Source organism: Takifugu rubripes, chromosome 7, assembly GCF_901000725.2.
Source record: "Takifugu rubripes chromosome 7, fTakRub1.2, whole genome shotgun sequence".
Lineage (NCBI taxonomy): Eukaryota > Metazoa > Chordata > Actinopteri > Tetraodontiformes > Tetraodontidae > Takifugu > Takifugu rubripes.
This window is the reverse complement of record NC_042291.1, coordinates 14,707,326-14,721,571: the sequence shown is the minus strand read 5'-3', so window position 1 is coordinate 14,721,571 and position 14,246 is coordinate 14,707,326. Positions and strand designations below refer to the sequence as shown.

The 14,246-nt window shown below is 45.1% G+C and overlaps 3 protein-coding genes across 4 annotated transcripts; 1 reads left to right on the top strand and 2 right to left on the bottom strand.

Moving 5' to 3' along the window:
- The first annotated feature begins 9 nt into the window (after positions 1-9).
- Positions 10-4,836, top strand: rnf115a (ring finger protein 115a). Its single transcript, XM_003966251.3, has 9 exons — positions 10-166; positions 1,407-1,465; positions 1,648-1,702; positions 1,844-2,115; positions 2,194-2,262; positions 2,348-2,420; positions 2,502-2,595; positions 3,414-3,529; positions 3,946-4,836. Exons 1-9 carry the CDS (start codon positions 89-91, stop codon positions 4,063-4,065), a joined length of 936 nt encoding a protein of 311 aa, XP_003966300.1. The 5' UTR covers positions 10-88; the 3' UTR covers positions 4,066-4,836.
- On the bottom strand, positions 4,834-8,472 carry gba1 (glucosylceramidase beta 1). Its single transcript, XM_003966278.3, has 12 exons — positions 8,316-8,472; positions 8,087-8,164; positions 7,755-7,946; positions 7,532-7,678; positions 7,099-7,232; positions 6,846-7,018; positions 6,674-6,763; positions 6,455-6,602; positions 5,977-6,201; positions 5,515-5,678; positions 5,325-5,441; positions 4,834-5,260 (listed from the first exon to the last, which is right to left on the bottom strand). Exons 2-12 carry the CDS (start codon positions 8,157-8,159, stop codon positions 5,155-5,157), a joined length of 1,569 nt encoding a protein of 522 aa, XP_003966327.2. The 5' UTR covers positions 8,160-8,164; positions 8,316-8,472; the 3' UTR covers positions 4,834-5,154.
- Positions 8,473-8,712: 240 nt separating this feature from the next.
- On the bottom strand, positions 8,713-14,159 carry dap3 (death associated protein 3). 2 transcript variants are annotated; one of them, XM_029838222.1, is made up of 13 exons: positions 14,141-14,159; positions 12,734-12,775; positions 12,291-12,404; positions 12,094-12,195; positions 11,877-11,985; positions 11,691-11,783; positions 11,462-11,592; positions 11,192-11,272; positions 10,260-10,424; positions 10,124-10,183; positions 9,949-10,038; positions 9,005-9,122; positions 8,713-8,921 (listed from the first exon to the last, which is right to left on the bottom strand). In XM_029838222.1, the coding sequence occupies exons 2-13, from the start codon at positions 12,770-12,772 to the stop codon at positions 8,836-8,838; spliced, it is 1,188 nt and encodes a 395-aa protein (XP_029694082.1). In that variant the 5' UTR covers positions 12,773-12,775; positions 14,141-14,159; the 3' UTR covers positions 8,713-8,835. The 2 variants fall into 2 exon arrangements, with proteins under 2 accessions (XP_029694082.1, XP_003966328.2); XM_003966279.3 differs by lacking the exon at positions 14,141-14,159 and adding an exon at positions 12,952-13,113.
- Between the last annotated feature and the right edge of the window lie 87 nt (positions 14,160-14,246).

The window sequence follows — 14,246 nt, the reverse complement described above, 5'->3', positions numbered from 1 at the left end:
GTGCCGCGGTGCATGCTGGGCCGGAGGCGGACAGCTGTCTTCAGTTTGTGGAGGACCGACGTCAGTGTTCGAGCTGCTCTAGGGGAAGATGGCGGAGGCTGCGGCTGTAGCACCGCACCGCTTTTTCTGTCACTGTTGTAAGGGAGAGGTGAACCCCAAACTCCCGGTAAGCCGCACGTCTTTCCCCGTCTTTGTCTATGTTATTGTGGCGTTTAGTACGCGCCGCTGACATGTCTGCATTTGTTCAAAATACCGTTTGTTTTGCTTGCTTGCCACGGCTCGCGTACTAGCTAGCCGTGTAGCATTAGCGTTATTTGTTGTTAACTCTCACAATAAACTCGATAACGGAGATTAAATGCACACATCGACACGAGTGGTTACTCCTCCACCTTAATGACCTTTTTTCCATCACAGCCACGTCTCACTTTGCCATCTCATGGACGCAGTCTTCGGTGAAACCACCGAGAGTTCCGTATTATTACCTTATTTATCTGTTTGGGCAGCCTTGTTGTGTCTAACAGATGAGCATTTATAGTTTTGATTTCGGTTTAACACACAATGTACACAGACACATTACTAGGGAAATTTCTGGAGTACAAACGTCTACTTTTAGTTTCGGTGTTGAAAGCAAACACAAGGAGATCACAACTACAGATAAATTGGAGATTAATCCAAACTTTTCTTTTCAGCAATGTGCTTCACCAGCTTATTAAAACTGCGCCTAAAAAGCTGACTAAATCCACTTTATATATAAAGATTCTGTCCGATGTCCACACTCTTTGGGTCAGTTGCATTCTTATTTTTATCCCTTCTGTCACTGACTCCAAAATGGACCTGCTTGTCCCATCTGCACTCATTCTGATGGCACGTCTGGAGCGTTCCAGGGTTAACTCAACTGTCCATCCCAAGGAGCATCTGTCGTCAGCGCATCTATTTATGCCATAGACTTCATTCTGATCTGTCCAAAAAGAAGCCGCATTATTTGGTTTATTCAGGTTGTTTTGCATCGCACATGACAGTGACTGAAGATTAGGAACAGAAAACCATTGAGGTTTGACTCTTTGACAGGCTTCCATCTTGTTTTTAAAGTAACTGAGGGAGATGAAAAGTCCCTGTTAGTATGTGGGTTTAATTACAGTCCTGAGGTGTGGCTGGCAGACCTGCTCTGCTTCTTGAGTTGCATTCATAAAATTGGTCATACAAATTGGAATGAAGTTGTATGTAGTTTGGAGTTTCCAACAACTACTCACACGTAGGGCAAGATGGTCGTTGATGAAATCATTTCTGTTTCTGTTATTCTCATTTCTTTAAAACTCTTATTTAAAAAAATATCTGATATAATTGGGTTTGTCAGGGGATTTCCTACAATTTCTGTGCGATTTAGCTGTTGTGTTGCCTCTTTCTAGGAATACATTTGTCCAAGATGTGACTCGGGGTTTATAGAGGAAGTAACGGAAGACTCCAGGTAAGGGACACCTTCTCAGGGTACTTTCCCCTAGTCTGCTAGGAAGATCACGAGACCAAGTCGCTCCCTCTGGAGTTTTGTTTGTAGAAAGCTCAGACTAGCACTGAACCCCAACATGCCTGTAAGGCCAGTGTGTGCTTCTAACCACGTGTCTTTGTCCCCTTGTGCGCATTTTCCCTCAGTCTCCTCGAGGGTGGCGCTAATGGGATAGATGACACAGCCGCACATTTTGCAGAGGTACGGGCTTTTGGGGGATCGGGGTTCTAAGATGACTTAACCGAATGATGTCATGTGTTTTGTTAAAATCGTTTTCTCCTTTCTTCCTCTCTTGTCCCCATCCCTCCCCCAAAACTCTCCCCGTTCGTCCGATCCTGTCAGCTCTGGCACCTCTTGTTAATGGAGCGGCCGTTTACAGACGGCGACTTGCCTGACTCGGAATCTCGGGGGCGTTTGGGTGGTGTCAGCGACCTCGGCGGACTGGGTGGGGGGCCCATAGGTGGCTCGGTCCCTGCAGGTTTAGGGGGGAGTATGGGGGGTCTACTAGGATCTGGGGAACACTGGGGACCAGGACGTCCCCGGCGCCTGCACAGCCACAGGAGATACAGGTCCAGAGGCAGCAACAGGCCGGACCGCTCGCCTGCTGTTGAAGGGTGAGTGACCGAGCAGCTCAGCTTCTACCTCCTCTGTCTTCTCATATCTGTTTAATATATATTTTCAATGCATCCCAGAATTGTACAGCAGTTTCTTACCAGCCTTTTTGCCAACCCTGGAGTTCCAGGCTCGCCTCCCTTCTCGTGGTAAGATGACATGTTAGCATCACAGGTTTTCTCATATTTTCCCAGATCAAATCATGTTTCTCACCGTTGTTTTTAACGTCACCAGGACAGGGATGTTGCACTCAAACCCAGGGGATTACGCATGGGGACAAGGAGGGTTAGATGCTGTTATAACACAGGTGTGTGAAGCATAGCAGCAGTTTACTCCAGGAATAAATGGCAAGGTAGAGAAGAAACTTACAAGTGCCTGTGTTCTGCAGTTACTCGGTCAGTTGGAAAACACGGGCCCTCCTCCAGCAGAGAAAGAGAAGATCTCTTCTCTCCCAACTGTTAATATCTCTCAGGAACAAGCAGGTCAGTAAGAGGGTGCTTCCACATTTGTCTCTGTAAAGGTTCACTCATCCACATTGTTATTCATTTTTAGTCTCCCAGACTTGAGTTGGGTTTTAAAGATTATCCCGTTAGTGATTGGAAAGGCCTTTTCATCTTCAACCAGATGGGGAAACCACATATATTGAATCTCTTGTGGCGTTGCCACCTTGTAACAGCCCTTGTGACAAGATCCGCTCTCCCATCATGTGAGTCAGCAGGGTTACATGAGCCAGGGGATGAGTCATTTGTGGACCCCCTCCAAGACACCAGGAGAGATTTCATTTTTAAGATTGAAGAAGCCATGGAGCAGACGCCTTGGTCAGGAAATGTGATCATTAAGCAGCACAGAAACACTCAGATTTGTTACCTTTACATTCTCCTATAGTTACATACTGTAAGTTTCAAAGACACTTGTTATATGCTGCTGCTATGTGCCAAAAGAGACCCTCTAACCTCATCAGAACAGACTGGACATTAACCTTGACAGCATGGGGAATTACTCACAGGTGATTGCTGGTTTTTGACACTTCCTGTCTGTCCTCCGTTCATCTGGCAGACCTGTTCTTGCTGACTTCCTCCTTTTGCTGTCCTATTTTTACTGCCCAGCTCTAGCATGGCTGACATTTTAGAAGGCAAAATCTCTCTTTGTTGCAACATTTGATTAATTGTGCCTTCAGCACCTTGAGATAAAGCTTAATGAAGCAAATATACAGTAGGTGTTCTTTAAACCTATAGCAGTGCCACATATTTAGCGTTACTGATGTGACAGAGCAGTATATTGTCATATTGTCTCCCCCTAGACTGCTGTATGGAATGTCCAGTGTGCAAAGAGGACTTTTCTGTGGGGGAACCAGTCAGACAGCTACCCTGTAACCACTTCTTTCACTCAGACTGTATAGTTCCATGGCTGGAAATGGTGAGTCACATTAATGCAGCTAGAGTCATCTTTAATGGGATGTAACGGGAAGAGCCAGAGGAATATCAGGGCTTTAAAGCATTCTGGGCATTTTACATGTTTGTTGCTCAGGAAATTCGAGTGGCTACAGCGTCGGCTCGTCACAATAACGTACCCGCTGTGTTAAGTCTGCTACTGTTGTCCAACCTATGTCTTCTGAATATTTACAGTTGGGTTTGAAATCCTAAAAATATAAAGTTGTTACCTCTCCATTTGAAATAGGCAGATGTAATAAAAGAAAATACAAATTCATCTTACTAAACCTACAAATCTAGAAATACTTGGATGATGGAGAAACATAAAGCAGTGAAACAGGGAAGCATAAGTTTGGCCCACAGCTAATGTCATCAACTGTTTGTTCTTCTCCGTGGATTCAGCACGACACGTGTCCAGTGTGTAGGAAGAGTTTAAACGGAGAAGACAGCAGCAGCCAGCCCCCATCAGAGTCCCCCTCCCTCTCCATGGACCCTCGCACACAGGAGAGGTGGTCTTTCTGAGACGCCCCCCTGTCCAGCTCGTCCTCACCCTCATCCGTCAACACAGGAGGAGAAAAGCTCCGTCTCACTCCTGTTCCGGTCATAATCACCTGATGGCTTTTCTGTCCTTTCCGTTTTAACGCCTTTCTCTTCAACCATGTAAACCCAAGCAGTCTTAAGTCACTGGAGGCGGTGGGATCCCTCTTGTTGTTGTTTTTTTTAAATAGATCTATTATTTAAAAAAGCGGTCTGGATCAGTTATAATCAGTTCCATTTCTGTTTCATCTTTCATTTTTGCCATCCCCGATAAATTAGCTGAATCCTGCATCACTGAGCCCAGTCTGGCATCTCGTCGACCAACACCCAACCCCCCCCACCCAGTAAATTTAGATCTTGTATCAAGGGTCATTTTTTTGTGATTGTCAGGACGATTCCACTTTGGTTTCCTACTGTTATGTCAAACGGAAGCCGTGACTTCAGATGAAACAAAGGATTTTATCTTTCAGGAGCATCAACATCCCGCTAGAAACTAAAGGAAGCCCGTTATCAACTTCTCCAACGATCCTCCCGGTGTAGATATTAACACATGGCATCCCCGTTGTTTTATTCCTTCTTCTTTTTTGACTCGTTTCACATTTTTATCACTTGTGTAAATAACCTTAGTCTGATTTATGGTTTGCAAAGGAGGGGGGAAAACATTGATAAAGGAGACAAATGTGAAATACCTGGCTATCAAAGTGTATATTATATATGAAAATGTCTAAGATGTATTAATAAATCAACAAAAACTGATTCTGAAATGTTTAATAACCCAGTTTATACTTTTATCAACTACAACGCGTTCGTGTCGATGTTGAAATGAGCGGATTGTTAACGGCATTTGGAAAATCTGTGCATGCTTCTTTTTAATATGAAATATGACGAAGTCACCTGAAGCGTCTTAAAAGGCACGACTCCCGGGTACATTAAAGGGCATCCCAGAGTGTTATTTTGAAAAAGAAGTTAGCAAATCATTTTAAAAAAACGGCATCTTATTTTGAAATGGAAGAAAATATTAGCTGCTTTTTTTTAAAAAAAGAATTATGAGGCAGTTACAGGAGGGGTCAACCCTCAGACTGTTTTCCAAGCCAGTGTGAGCAGAGAATGAGCCGGAGCGGTGGCGGGCACGTAGCCCACGGAGGGGTCCCACACCTCAAACCGGACCGCAGACGGCGACCTGCAGAATAGTCACACATAAGTACCCAGAAGGTCCCACAAGCACCTAAAAACAGTTCCTGCACCTGTTGAGTACGATGAGAACGACTGAGCCATCGGGCCTGATGAAGGCGGAGTAGCCCAGGTCTGTTTCCTGATTGGAGGACACGCCCACTCTCTGGGACCCCTCCCACAGGAACTTGCTGCGGACAGCAGAGATGGTTCCGTGTGCGTCGCGGATCGGCTGAAATCTGCATGGTTGTGAGCAAACGCTACCTGAAGTGGGCCATGCTGTAGAACGTCGGCTGCTTGTAGAAGACGTCCCGCTGTGCGTCCACGATGACAGTGCTGTCCACGTAGTTTTTGACCCAGTTTGGTCCACCGATGTGGTCCAACGCCAGGTTCCAGTCCGTCCAGCCCACCACATAATGATTCAAGTCCTGGTGTAGAGGCAATTTAACATCTAAATGCACATGTTCATGCAAAATACATGAAACAGAAGGAGTCCAATTTCCTAATGACAGATGAAACCCAACACCGGCTTCAACCTCCTTTCACAGCCTGAAGGTAGTTGCTCAAGAGCGCATACGGCAGGTTGCAACTTCCCAACCTGCACTGCAGCTGCGGGGGGGGGGGGGGGGGGGGGGGTTGGTGGGGTGGTGGGGAGGAGGCTCACCTTGAAATCACATATCCATTACGGCGGATCCGACTCCACAGCGCCGGCCAAGTTGCTCTTACCTCTATGATATCATGTGCGTACTGTTCGGCCCTCTGCCAGCTGCCCAGCTTCACCCCTCTGTCCAGCGGGTTCCAGCCAGCGCACGCCTCCGTGCCAAACAGGTAATATTCCGGGTAGAGGTGGTGGGTGACCCCCAGGGTCATTTCAGCCGGGACCAAGCTGTCCATGTACCAGTGAACTGCCACGCCGTGGACGTAACGCCCCGCGTGGACATCGCTCAGGACCTCGGGGAACACAAAGGGAGGGAAAGACTTGAGTATGTCGTCAGACTAACAATTCCTAACTCTCTCATTCCACCGGTTTTCCATATTTTAGTCATTATGACACTCATCTAAGTTTGATAAAATGTCCTTTTTGTCCTCATTTCCTGCATTGATCTGTCTTTAAGATGGTGCATTGGACATTATTTTAGCCAGTTTGCTCTACGTTTTGTACACAAAGAGTTCTCCCTGACTACCTCTCTGTCCTTGGACTCACTATTTTAGCCCAGTAAGGCAACAGCAGGCGGTTGTCATCCAGTATGAGTACGTGCGTGTGGGGGAATGCAGAAGCATGCACAGCAGGGCCCAGGTCCAGAGACACCCAGTCCCGTTGCTCACGGGGAGTGAAACCCAGAGCCTGGAAGCTGCAGACAGACAAGGATGCACGTAAAAAAGAGTGATAATCAGCGTTTCGTTTTATTATTTGAGCTGAGACCTGTAGTTCGTCATCATTCCTGCAGACGGCTCGTTCCCCGTGGTCAGCGCCCAAAAGGTCAAATTGTATTTTGCGTATTCCTCAAGGAACCTGAAGTGAACCAAGGACGATTCCCCGGTGTTAAGATACGGAAGTTTGATATCTTATTTTGATGAAACCCGCACATCCACACCTGATATAATAGTGAGCCCAGGTTTTGTGCTCCCTGCCCCCTGGTTGGCCCTTGAGCGAACCCTTCCCTACAAGTGCGCCATTAGTTTTCATCCAGGCAGGGGCGCTCCAGGCACTGGCCATCAAAGAGAGAGGAAGAGGAGATAGAGCCTGGGCGCGCTGCAGGAGCGGGATCTGTGAGAGGGACGGGGTTTAACGCGATGAGGACGCGCTCATCTGTGCGGATAAAAGACGGGACAAAGAGGGAGGGACACCTTCATGTTGACGTCCTCGGGGGCCAGTTTAAAACGATCCAGGTTGTAGTCGCCAGGAGTATCAGCATACGTGTACAAACGGGTGGAGAAGTCACAGCTGGCCATGGGCACACGCACCACAGTGTAGCCAATACCTGAGAGTTGGACGCCACAAATAGGGTTTTTTTCCCAATATGAGCTCTCAACACAATGAGATGTGGTTAGCGTGCATAACCACTGAGGTATAAAATGCATTAAAAACAGCACTAAAGTGCTGCTGAATATTATTTATCCGTATAAATACATTTTATTACAAAGGTCTGAATGCAGGTACTTTATACTGAGCTATAGATCTACACACTGATGCTGGAAACGAGGACAGACAAGAGCAAAAAGGTGTGAGTTTGTGATTTTCTAACACGCCACAGTGCTGTTTTCATCTTACTGGTCGCACCTTCAGCGGAAAAGTACTGCCGCAGCAGCTGGTCTTGAGCCGCGGAAGAGAGCGACAGGATGTTAATAGCTGCTGCATCTGTCATAGCGCCACCAAACCCTTTAATCTTCTGGTACTTCTGGTGTGGGACGACGGTTAGCCTGAGGCCTGGAAGACAGAGCAGATGCTGCTGGCCCGCTGCAACACCCTGTGGACAGTAACGTCCTTCATCATCGCCGCTCACCTTCGGCGGTGCTGTTCGCCTGGACCTGACCCTGACCGGCCTCCAGCCTGCTGCCAGACATGCTGCTTAGGTAGGAGGAGAAATGACCCACAGGAGGCAAGGTGACGCTGCCAACACTGTCACAGTAGGTCGAATTACACTCGCACACCACCGAGTCATGGCCAAAGTTCCTGGCGATACATTTGGAACTTCCTGTGAGTAGAAATAAAGGCAAAAATTTATTGATCTGAAACTGTAAGGTGACAATAAACAGGATGTGCAACAGGGTAACACTGAACTGAACAGAGATTCAGGATTTGATGTAAGTTGTGTTTTTTTGGGGGGGGGGGTACCTGAGCCAAAAGTCTCTTCCACATTGAGGTAACAGACCAACAGAAGCACCAGTGATGGCAGCGACAACCCCATTTTACCTGCGAACACACGTCTGTGTCAACGACTTGTGCTACATAAAATTGCGCTTTTTATTTTAAAATTCACGCAAGAGCTGCATTCAACTGACACACAAACACGCGCACATTGCAACAACATGCGCAGTTCTTTAAAAATGAAACATAAACCTACCGTCGAGCTTCACGAAACATTTACATCCCTGTGTTTATTCTGTCTCATTAACGTAAACCGTTGCCTCCAGTATTTACTCTTCTTTTAGCCTCCTTGTTTTGGCCATTGGAAATGACTTTTGGTCAGTCATGTGACTCTGTGACTGTCACGTGAACAATGTCGCAGTGGTGTGACAGGCCGCCAGGGGGTGCTGCGTCCCAGTTTCAGGACACCGAAATAATAAATGCAACGTTTTACGTTATATATACATATATATATAAAATTAATAATTTACACCATTAAAATCGATATGTTGACTCTAAAAATGCACTTATAATGCAAGTACAATGATAATAGATTAGGAGATTTGAAATCTTGTTTATATCTAAATACTCCACATTCACAGAAAGATGCCAAATCCTTGAATGCACATTTTATTATGAAAGCAGCACACATGCATCATAATTTACAGAGGGACATATTACAGACAGACTCATGTTTATTTGGGACATTGATATTTGAGTGTGACTTCAGTCTGGGCTCACAGCGAGGCACAAATTCTCTCAAACGTGTATGGATTTCTGTTGCTCAGAAAGATGAGTTCTTTCTTCCCATCCTCTGTTAGGCCTAACGAGAGGAAAATTTAATTCAAGTTATTAAATCAAATTCAGTTACATGCCATTAAAGTGTTCAAGAGTGTAATTACATACTCTGTGGATGCTGCAGCCAGTGGCGGTCATTGTAGTACAGGTAACAACTCTCAAACTCCTTCTCGCTGTAGTTTGGCACCGACACAGGGATGAATGGGTCCATGTTGTCAAAGCCCTTCTAATAAGAGAAACAAAGGTAATTGGAAGATAGTATTTTAGTGCTGTCAAACCAATATCAGATTGTTGTGAGTCGGATTAATCTCAGGGTTGCTGTGGATTCATTTCGATTAACCACAAATATAATTTATTTTTAATTCATATTTTTGCATGAGGAAACAAACCAAAGAAAGAAAGGAGGGTGGTTTGTTGCAAGCTTGGCGCTGCGTTAGCTGATGTGCTAGCAAAAACCTCCGACTAATGTATGCTTCTCCTTAATGGGGTGTTTTGGACAGATTGACCAAAATGCATTAGCAGAGACTTTAAGGTGGGTTAATTGAGTTAAAAACATTTAATCAGGTTAATCATGAAGATGGATTCATCCTCATTAACCTGTTAATGTGGACAGAACTCTTTTTTATTTTTTTGTAACCTCGGTGAGATAAGCCTCCCTCAGGATCCAACTTTGAGCTTTGCAGCCAAGCAGAAGAAATGGAACAGATCTGTGGAGCCGTAGATTTATTTATTGGCTCATTGGAGCTAAATTTAGCCCCATAAAACCACTGAAAGCCCATCCTGTCTACCTCCTAGACAGGATGGGTACAGGACCGACACTTCACAGGATGGAACTCATCTCTGCTGCTGACAGAAGTGAGGAATCAAACTTTACAGAGCCAATAATGCTGCTGGCTCTTCTCCTGCACAGTGCACGAAGGGCTGAGATCCATCACACCCCAGCTGTGCGGTGCTGACGTGATATATGTGCAAATTCATTACTAAAAGTAATGGGAGCCATGTTAAAAGACACCAATAATTAATTGTAAAACGATATTGAAATGATTTCTGACCTCTCCCAGCAACTCTTGGGGTAAATATTGATCTCTGGAAGTGTAGAGGGACCCTGTCTGGGACAGAGTGGTGACGATGGCACCTCCAGCCTTTAAAAACAGCAATGATCAAAAACATTAAAACCCGTGTTCTTGATCATCTTATTCAAGGTCAAATGGCTTTGGTCACACTCGCCCAGTCGTTCTTCATCAGCTTCCTCAGGTTATAAACCAAGGTCAGCACCTCTGGATCCACCTGACAGGAGAAACAGAGAAACGTGTGAGGCCTCCGGCGTCAGCAGCGAGGCAGGGTGCTTTAGGTGGCCCCTCACAAAGCTCTTGTCCTCCTTCTTGATGGTCGATCTACCCCACAGAGCATTGACGCCATCGACAGCCACGGCGAGGCGGAAGTTTGACTCCGGCTGCCCGCTTTGCAGCCTCAGCTCCTTCATCACTGCCCCGACCACGTCGCTGCTGCTCTTCATGCGGCTGATACCCTGCAGCACAGGAGGTAAGAGTGAGACTCCAGACCGGGCCTGGCCTTTAAACACACTTCCTTAACGCTGCAAGTTTAGTCATTAGCAATTTTTCCTGTTTCATTTGCACAGAAAACACTCAAATCTGCCATATATGCAGCAAAGTTTTCTAATCATAAAATAATACCATTGAGTTTACATAGAGACTCCAAATCAAACAAGCAGATTCTTGTTTTCCAAAAGCCAATTTTATTTCATCTCTGGGCCCACCCAGAGCAGCAGGCTGTCTAATTATTGTTCAGTGGGTGTGCTGAACATGACTAATAACAGCAGCTAAACTGCTTTCCATGTGAGACAGCCACTATATTAACGGAGAGAGGCGCCTGTTGACTCTCAGTGCTAGTTTATGAAATACAGAAGCACTCATTGGATAATAAGATTGCTCCCATTTCTTCCTGGAAATGGATATTTTCCAGATTCAGTCCTCCAACTCAGCAGGCGGGCTGAATCTGAATGTTTCTGCTGGATTGCATGCATCCAGAAGGGTGGCTATTAATATCAGTGATAATAACAGTCTAGAACTCTCAGCGGTGCCGTTGCAGGTTTCAAAGCCTTGAGGAGGGCTTTGCTGCAGGGAAATTAGTGGACCGCAAAAAAAGAAACATAGCAAGAAATGATGAGATTGACCTAATCAGAGACCCACAATATTTCCTTTGAATAGAACGCGAAACTCAAAAAGCTAAAGAAAAGACCTCTGCTTGACTCATCTGAAGGGTGAGAAGACTCACCTGATCCACCAGCTCTCTGAGCGTGCTCCCCTCCTCGGTGGACTCCCTCTTTGTCCACACGTAGCGATGTTTCGTCTTGATCTGGTAACGGCAAACGTCTTTACCTTTTCAACCCATTTCTTAAAAGTACATTTTCTGTTTCCATTAAATTACAATAAAGTTTTCTGTTTACAACAATTATGTCCTGATGACACACAAAATTGGGAAAAGGTGACTTTTCTTCTTGCACCGTCAGAAAACACAACTTCCAAATGCAAACACGCTGGCTACCTTAGAGAGGAAGTTCTCATTGGTGGTTCTGAAGTTGCGTAACCAGTCAGTAGCTTGCAGTGGCTGATCAAACCGAGCATTATTGTAGGAGGAGGGGAGCAGCTCCTTACAGTTCTTCACCCAGATGTGAGCTGCACACAAATACAGGACAGAGAAGGAGGACACATGAGGTATCCCTGCAGTAGCAGCACTGACATGGCAGAAAGGAGGGAACGTTGTTTCATCTCACCGTCGGGAACGTGCAACACCAGCCATCCCTGCGTATAACAGAAGTGCACGACGTGGCAGAGAGACATTGTCTTCCCACTGCCCTTCAAGCCATCTGAGTCATATGTCAAGGTAACCACAAGGTAACAAAAGAAAATAGCGTCGTGTGGGTAAAAGATAAGTGTAGTAGTTGCCATTTGGAGGATACAGAATAAATATCGCACAGCAGGATTTCTGTCATCTGTTTTCTTTAGGTAAGAGATGACCTCTAGAGCGGGTGACCTCACCATCATACAGGCTTCATTGAATGTCTTGATCTAAAATCACATTGAAAATGGCAGCTTAATGGCAGATATGAATCCTGTGTATCAACCAAAAGCAAAAGCTTTAAATGAAGTCTGTGTGTTCATATTAAAAGCACAAACCTGTAGTTGATAGCGCCGAGGAAGTCCATGAGGAAACATGGTGTGAATGTGTGCAGAGGGGAGCGTGTAATACTGTCCAATATGCTTCTCAGACTGGAACGCCTGGAAAGACCGACCAGTGAGCACACAGGCTGTACCATTACAAGGGAAAATCTTCAGTGTTTAGACAATATGTGGCCTGTCAAAGATTTGCCTACCGGGTCATTCTCTTGTGTTCTGTAAACTGAGAAGGGTCCAGGTTCTGTCGCTGTAGCAACCGCCTCCTGCTGCTGACCGAATGCAGTGGTGTGAAGGGGCCTCACGTGTCTTACCTGCACAAGTCATGAAACAACTGCGTTACATAATGCACATGCAGCATAAATGGGCTAAAGAAAAACAAACAAAAACCTAAAAACATAATAAAACAACAAAACTTTGCATATTTTTAATGCATTTCCAGAAGTTGCTTTTTGGACTCACCTTTTAGGCTCGTTATAAAACAGCTATTGAGCACCAAGTATATTCTGTGTACATTTTGAATGCTAACACAAGCAATTACATCTATGGAAAGTTATGAAGCATTATTGTACTGCCTATTCTTGTCACACTTTTCTACATAATGCACCCTGTAAACTAATTATGCAGTAAAACGAGAACTTACTGTTTGTCGTAGCCTTAAAGGCAACCTGTGGAGCACCATGGCCTAAAACAGACAGAAGATACTTCTGTAAGAACTGATGAAGAAGATTAGGCACTTTGTCCTGTACCCTTGGCAAACATTTAAGCTATGCTATTGGCTAACGGGAAACACGTTATTTACGGGCAATGCTGGATGTGCGGAGCTGTATGGGCTTATAAAGCTGCTGATCTGTTACTTACTACTGCGGCTTCCTCTTTTAGTTGAATTTATTGACGTATGGCCGCAGATATTGTTAAAGAGGAGATGTACAGCGCACTTTTACGCACAGTCAATGTGTCAGATCCGACACGGACACCGCCATACTGCCGCACAACGCGGAAGTGACGTCGGCGCCGTCACAGCGCGCAGCCAATCAGGAAGCAGCAGGAGGAAGAGGACAACAGCGGAGGAAAATGGGGGCTTATTAAAACGACTAATTTCATCTGTAATAATCGTGTAAACAATGTGCACAAAATGTAATTTATGCGTCTCTGTAACCCTCACAGCATATACATTAAGCATTGCGAAAAGAGCGTGCTTAAAACTAAAGGAGTTGTGAAACAAATTCGAATTCAAAAGTAGGCTATGACACACATACTCGCCCCTTAGACTCTCTCTTCAACTCATGTGTAATGCAGTTTGCGAAGTTATGCGTAAATAAAATTCTACATGAATTTCTGCTGTGCGCTAAAGCTGTTTTATATAAAGAAATATTTGTCTGCACATTGGACATTTTTTAATGTATCCCGTCCTCACCCTCAGCATCCACCAACACTTACATAATTCTGGGAGGATTCTGTTATTACACTTTTCTTTTGAAATCCCCACCATCACCACAGGACAAGGTCACTCACGCAGAGCTGCACCAGCACAGACTATCACACCTAAGATTTATGTGGACAGTGCTGCCAAAACCACGAGTAATTATCCTTAAAAAAAATAGGGGAGTGATGAACCCTCTGTGCAGTGAAGTCAACGTAACAAAAAGGCACATTAGAGTGAAAACTGTATGTTTTTGCCTCAGTTTTCCACATTTTGCTTACCGATTTCTCAGTTTTTGTTTTCATCTTAATATTACATGCAAGCAACTGTACTGTTATGTGCAATAAACTGGGCTGTCGAAAATAAAAGAAGACTTATATTTTAAAAAAGGGGACAAACGGGCCTCTTTGTCCAACATAGGAACGGTGGCCATTGACATTTCATTTATAATAGTGCAAGTTCTAAATGAGTGTGTATTGTCGTATCACACTACTTCACTTAAATGTATTGTTTAAACTAGTGTGACCGCTTCGGTTCAGGTTTTGGAACAATGTTCCCATGTTTAATCAAGAGTGCATAATGAACACTTATTCCGCCGATAAGTTTTGGAGTGTTCGCCTCACGCACGTGTCCTCGCAAATGTAGTTGTGAAAGCCATTATTTTCCGCCGTGCAACTTCACAGCCGCTCCTCCGGATCCTGCTGCCTACTTTAGTCAAGTCGTCGCCATTTTA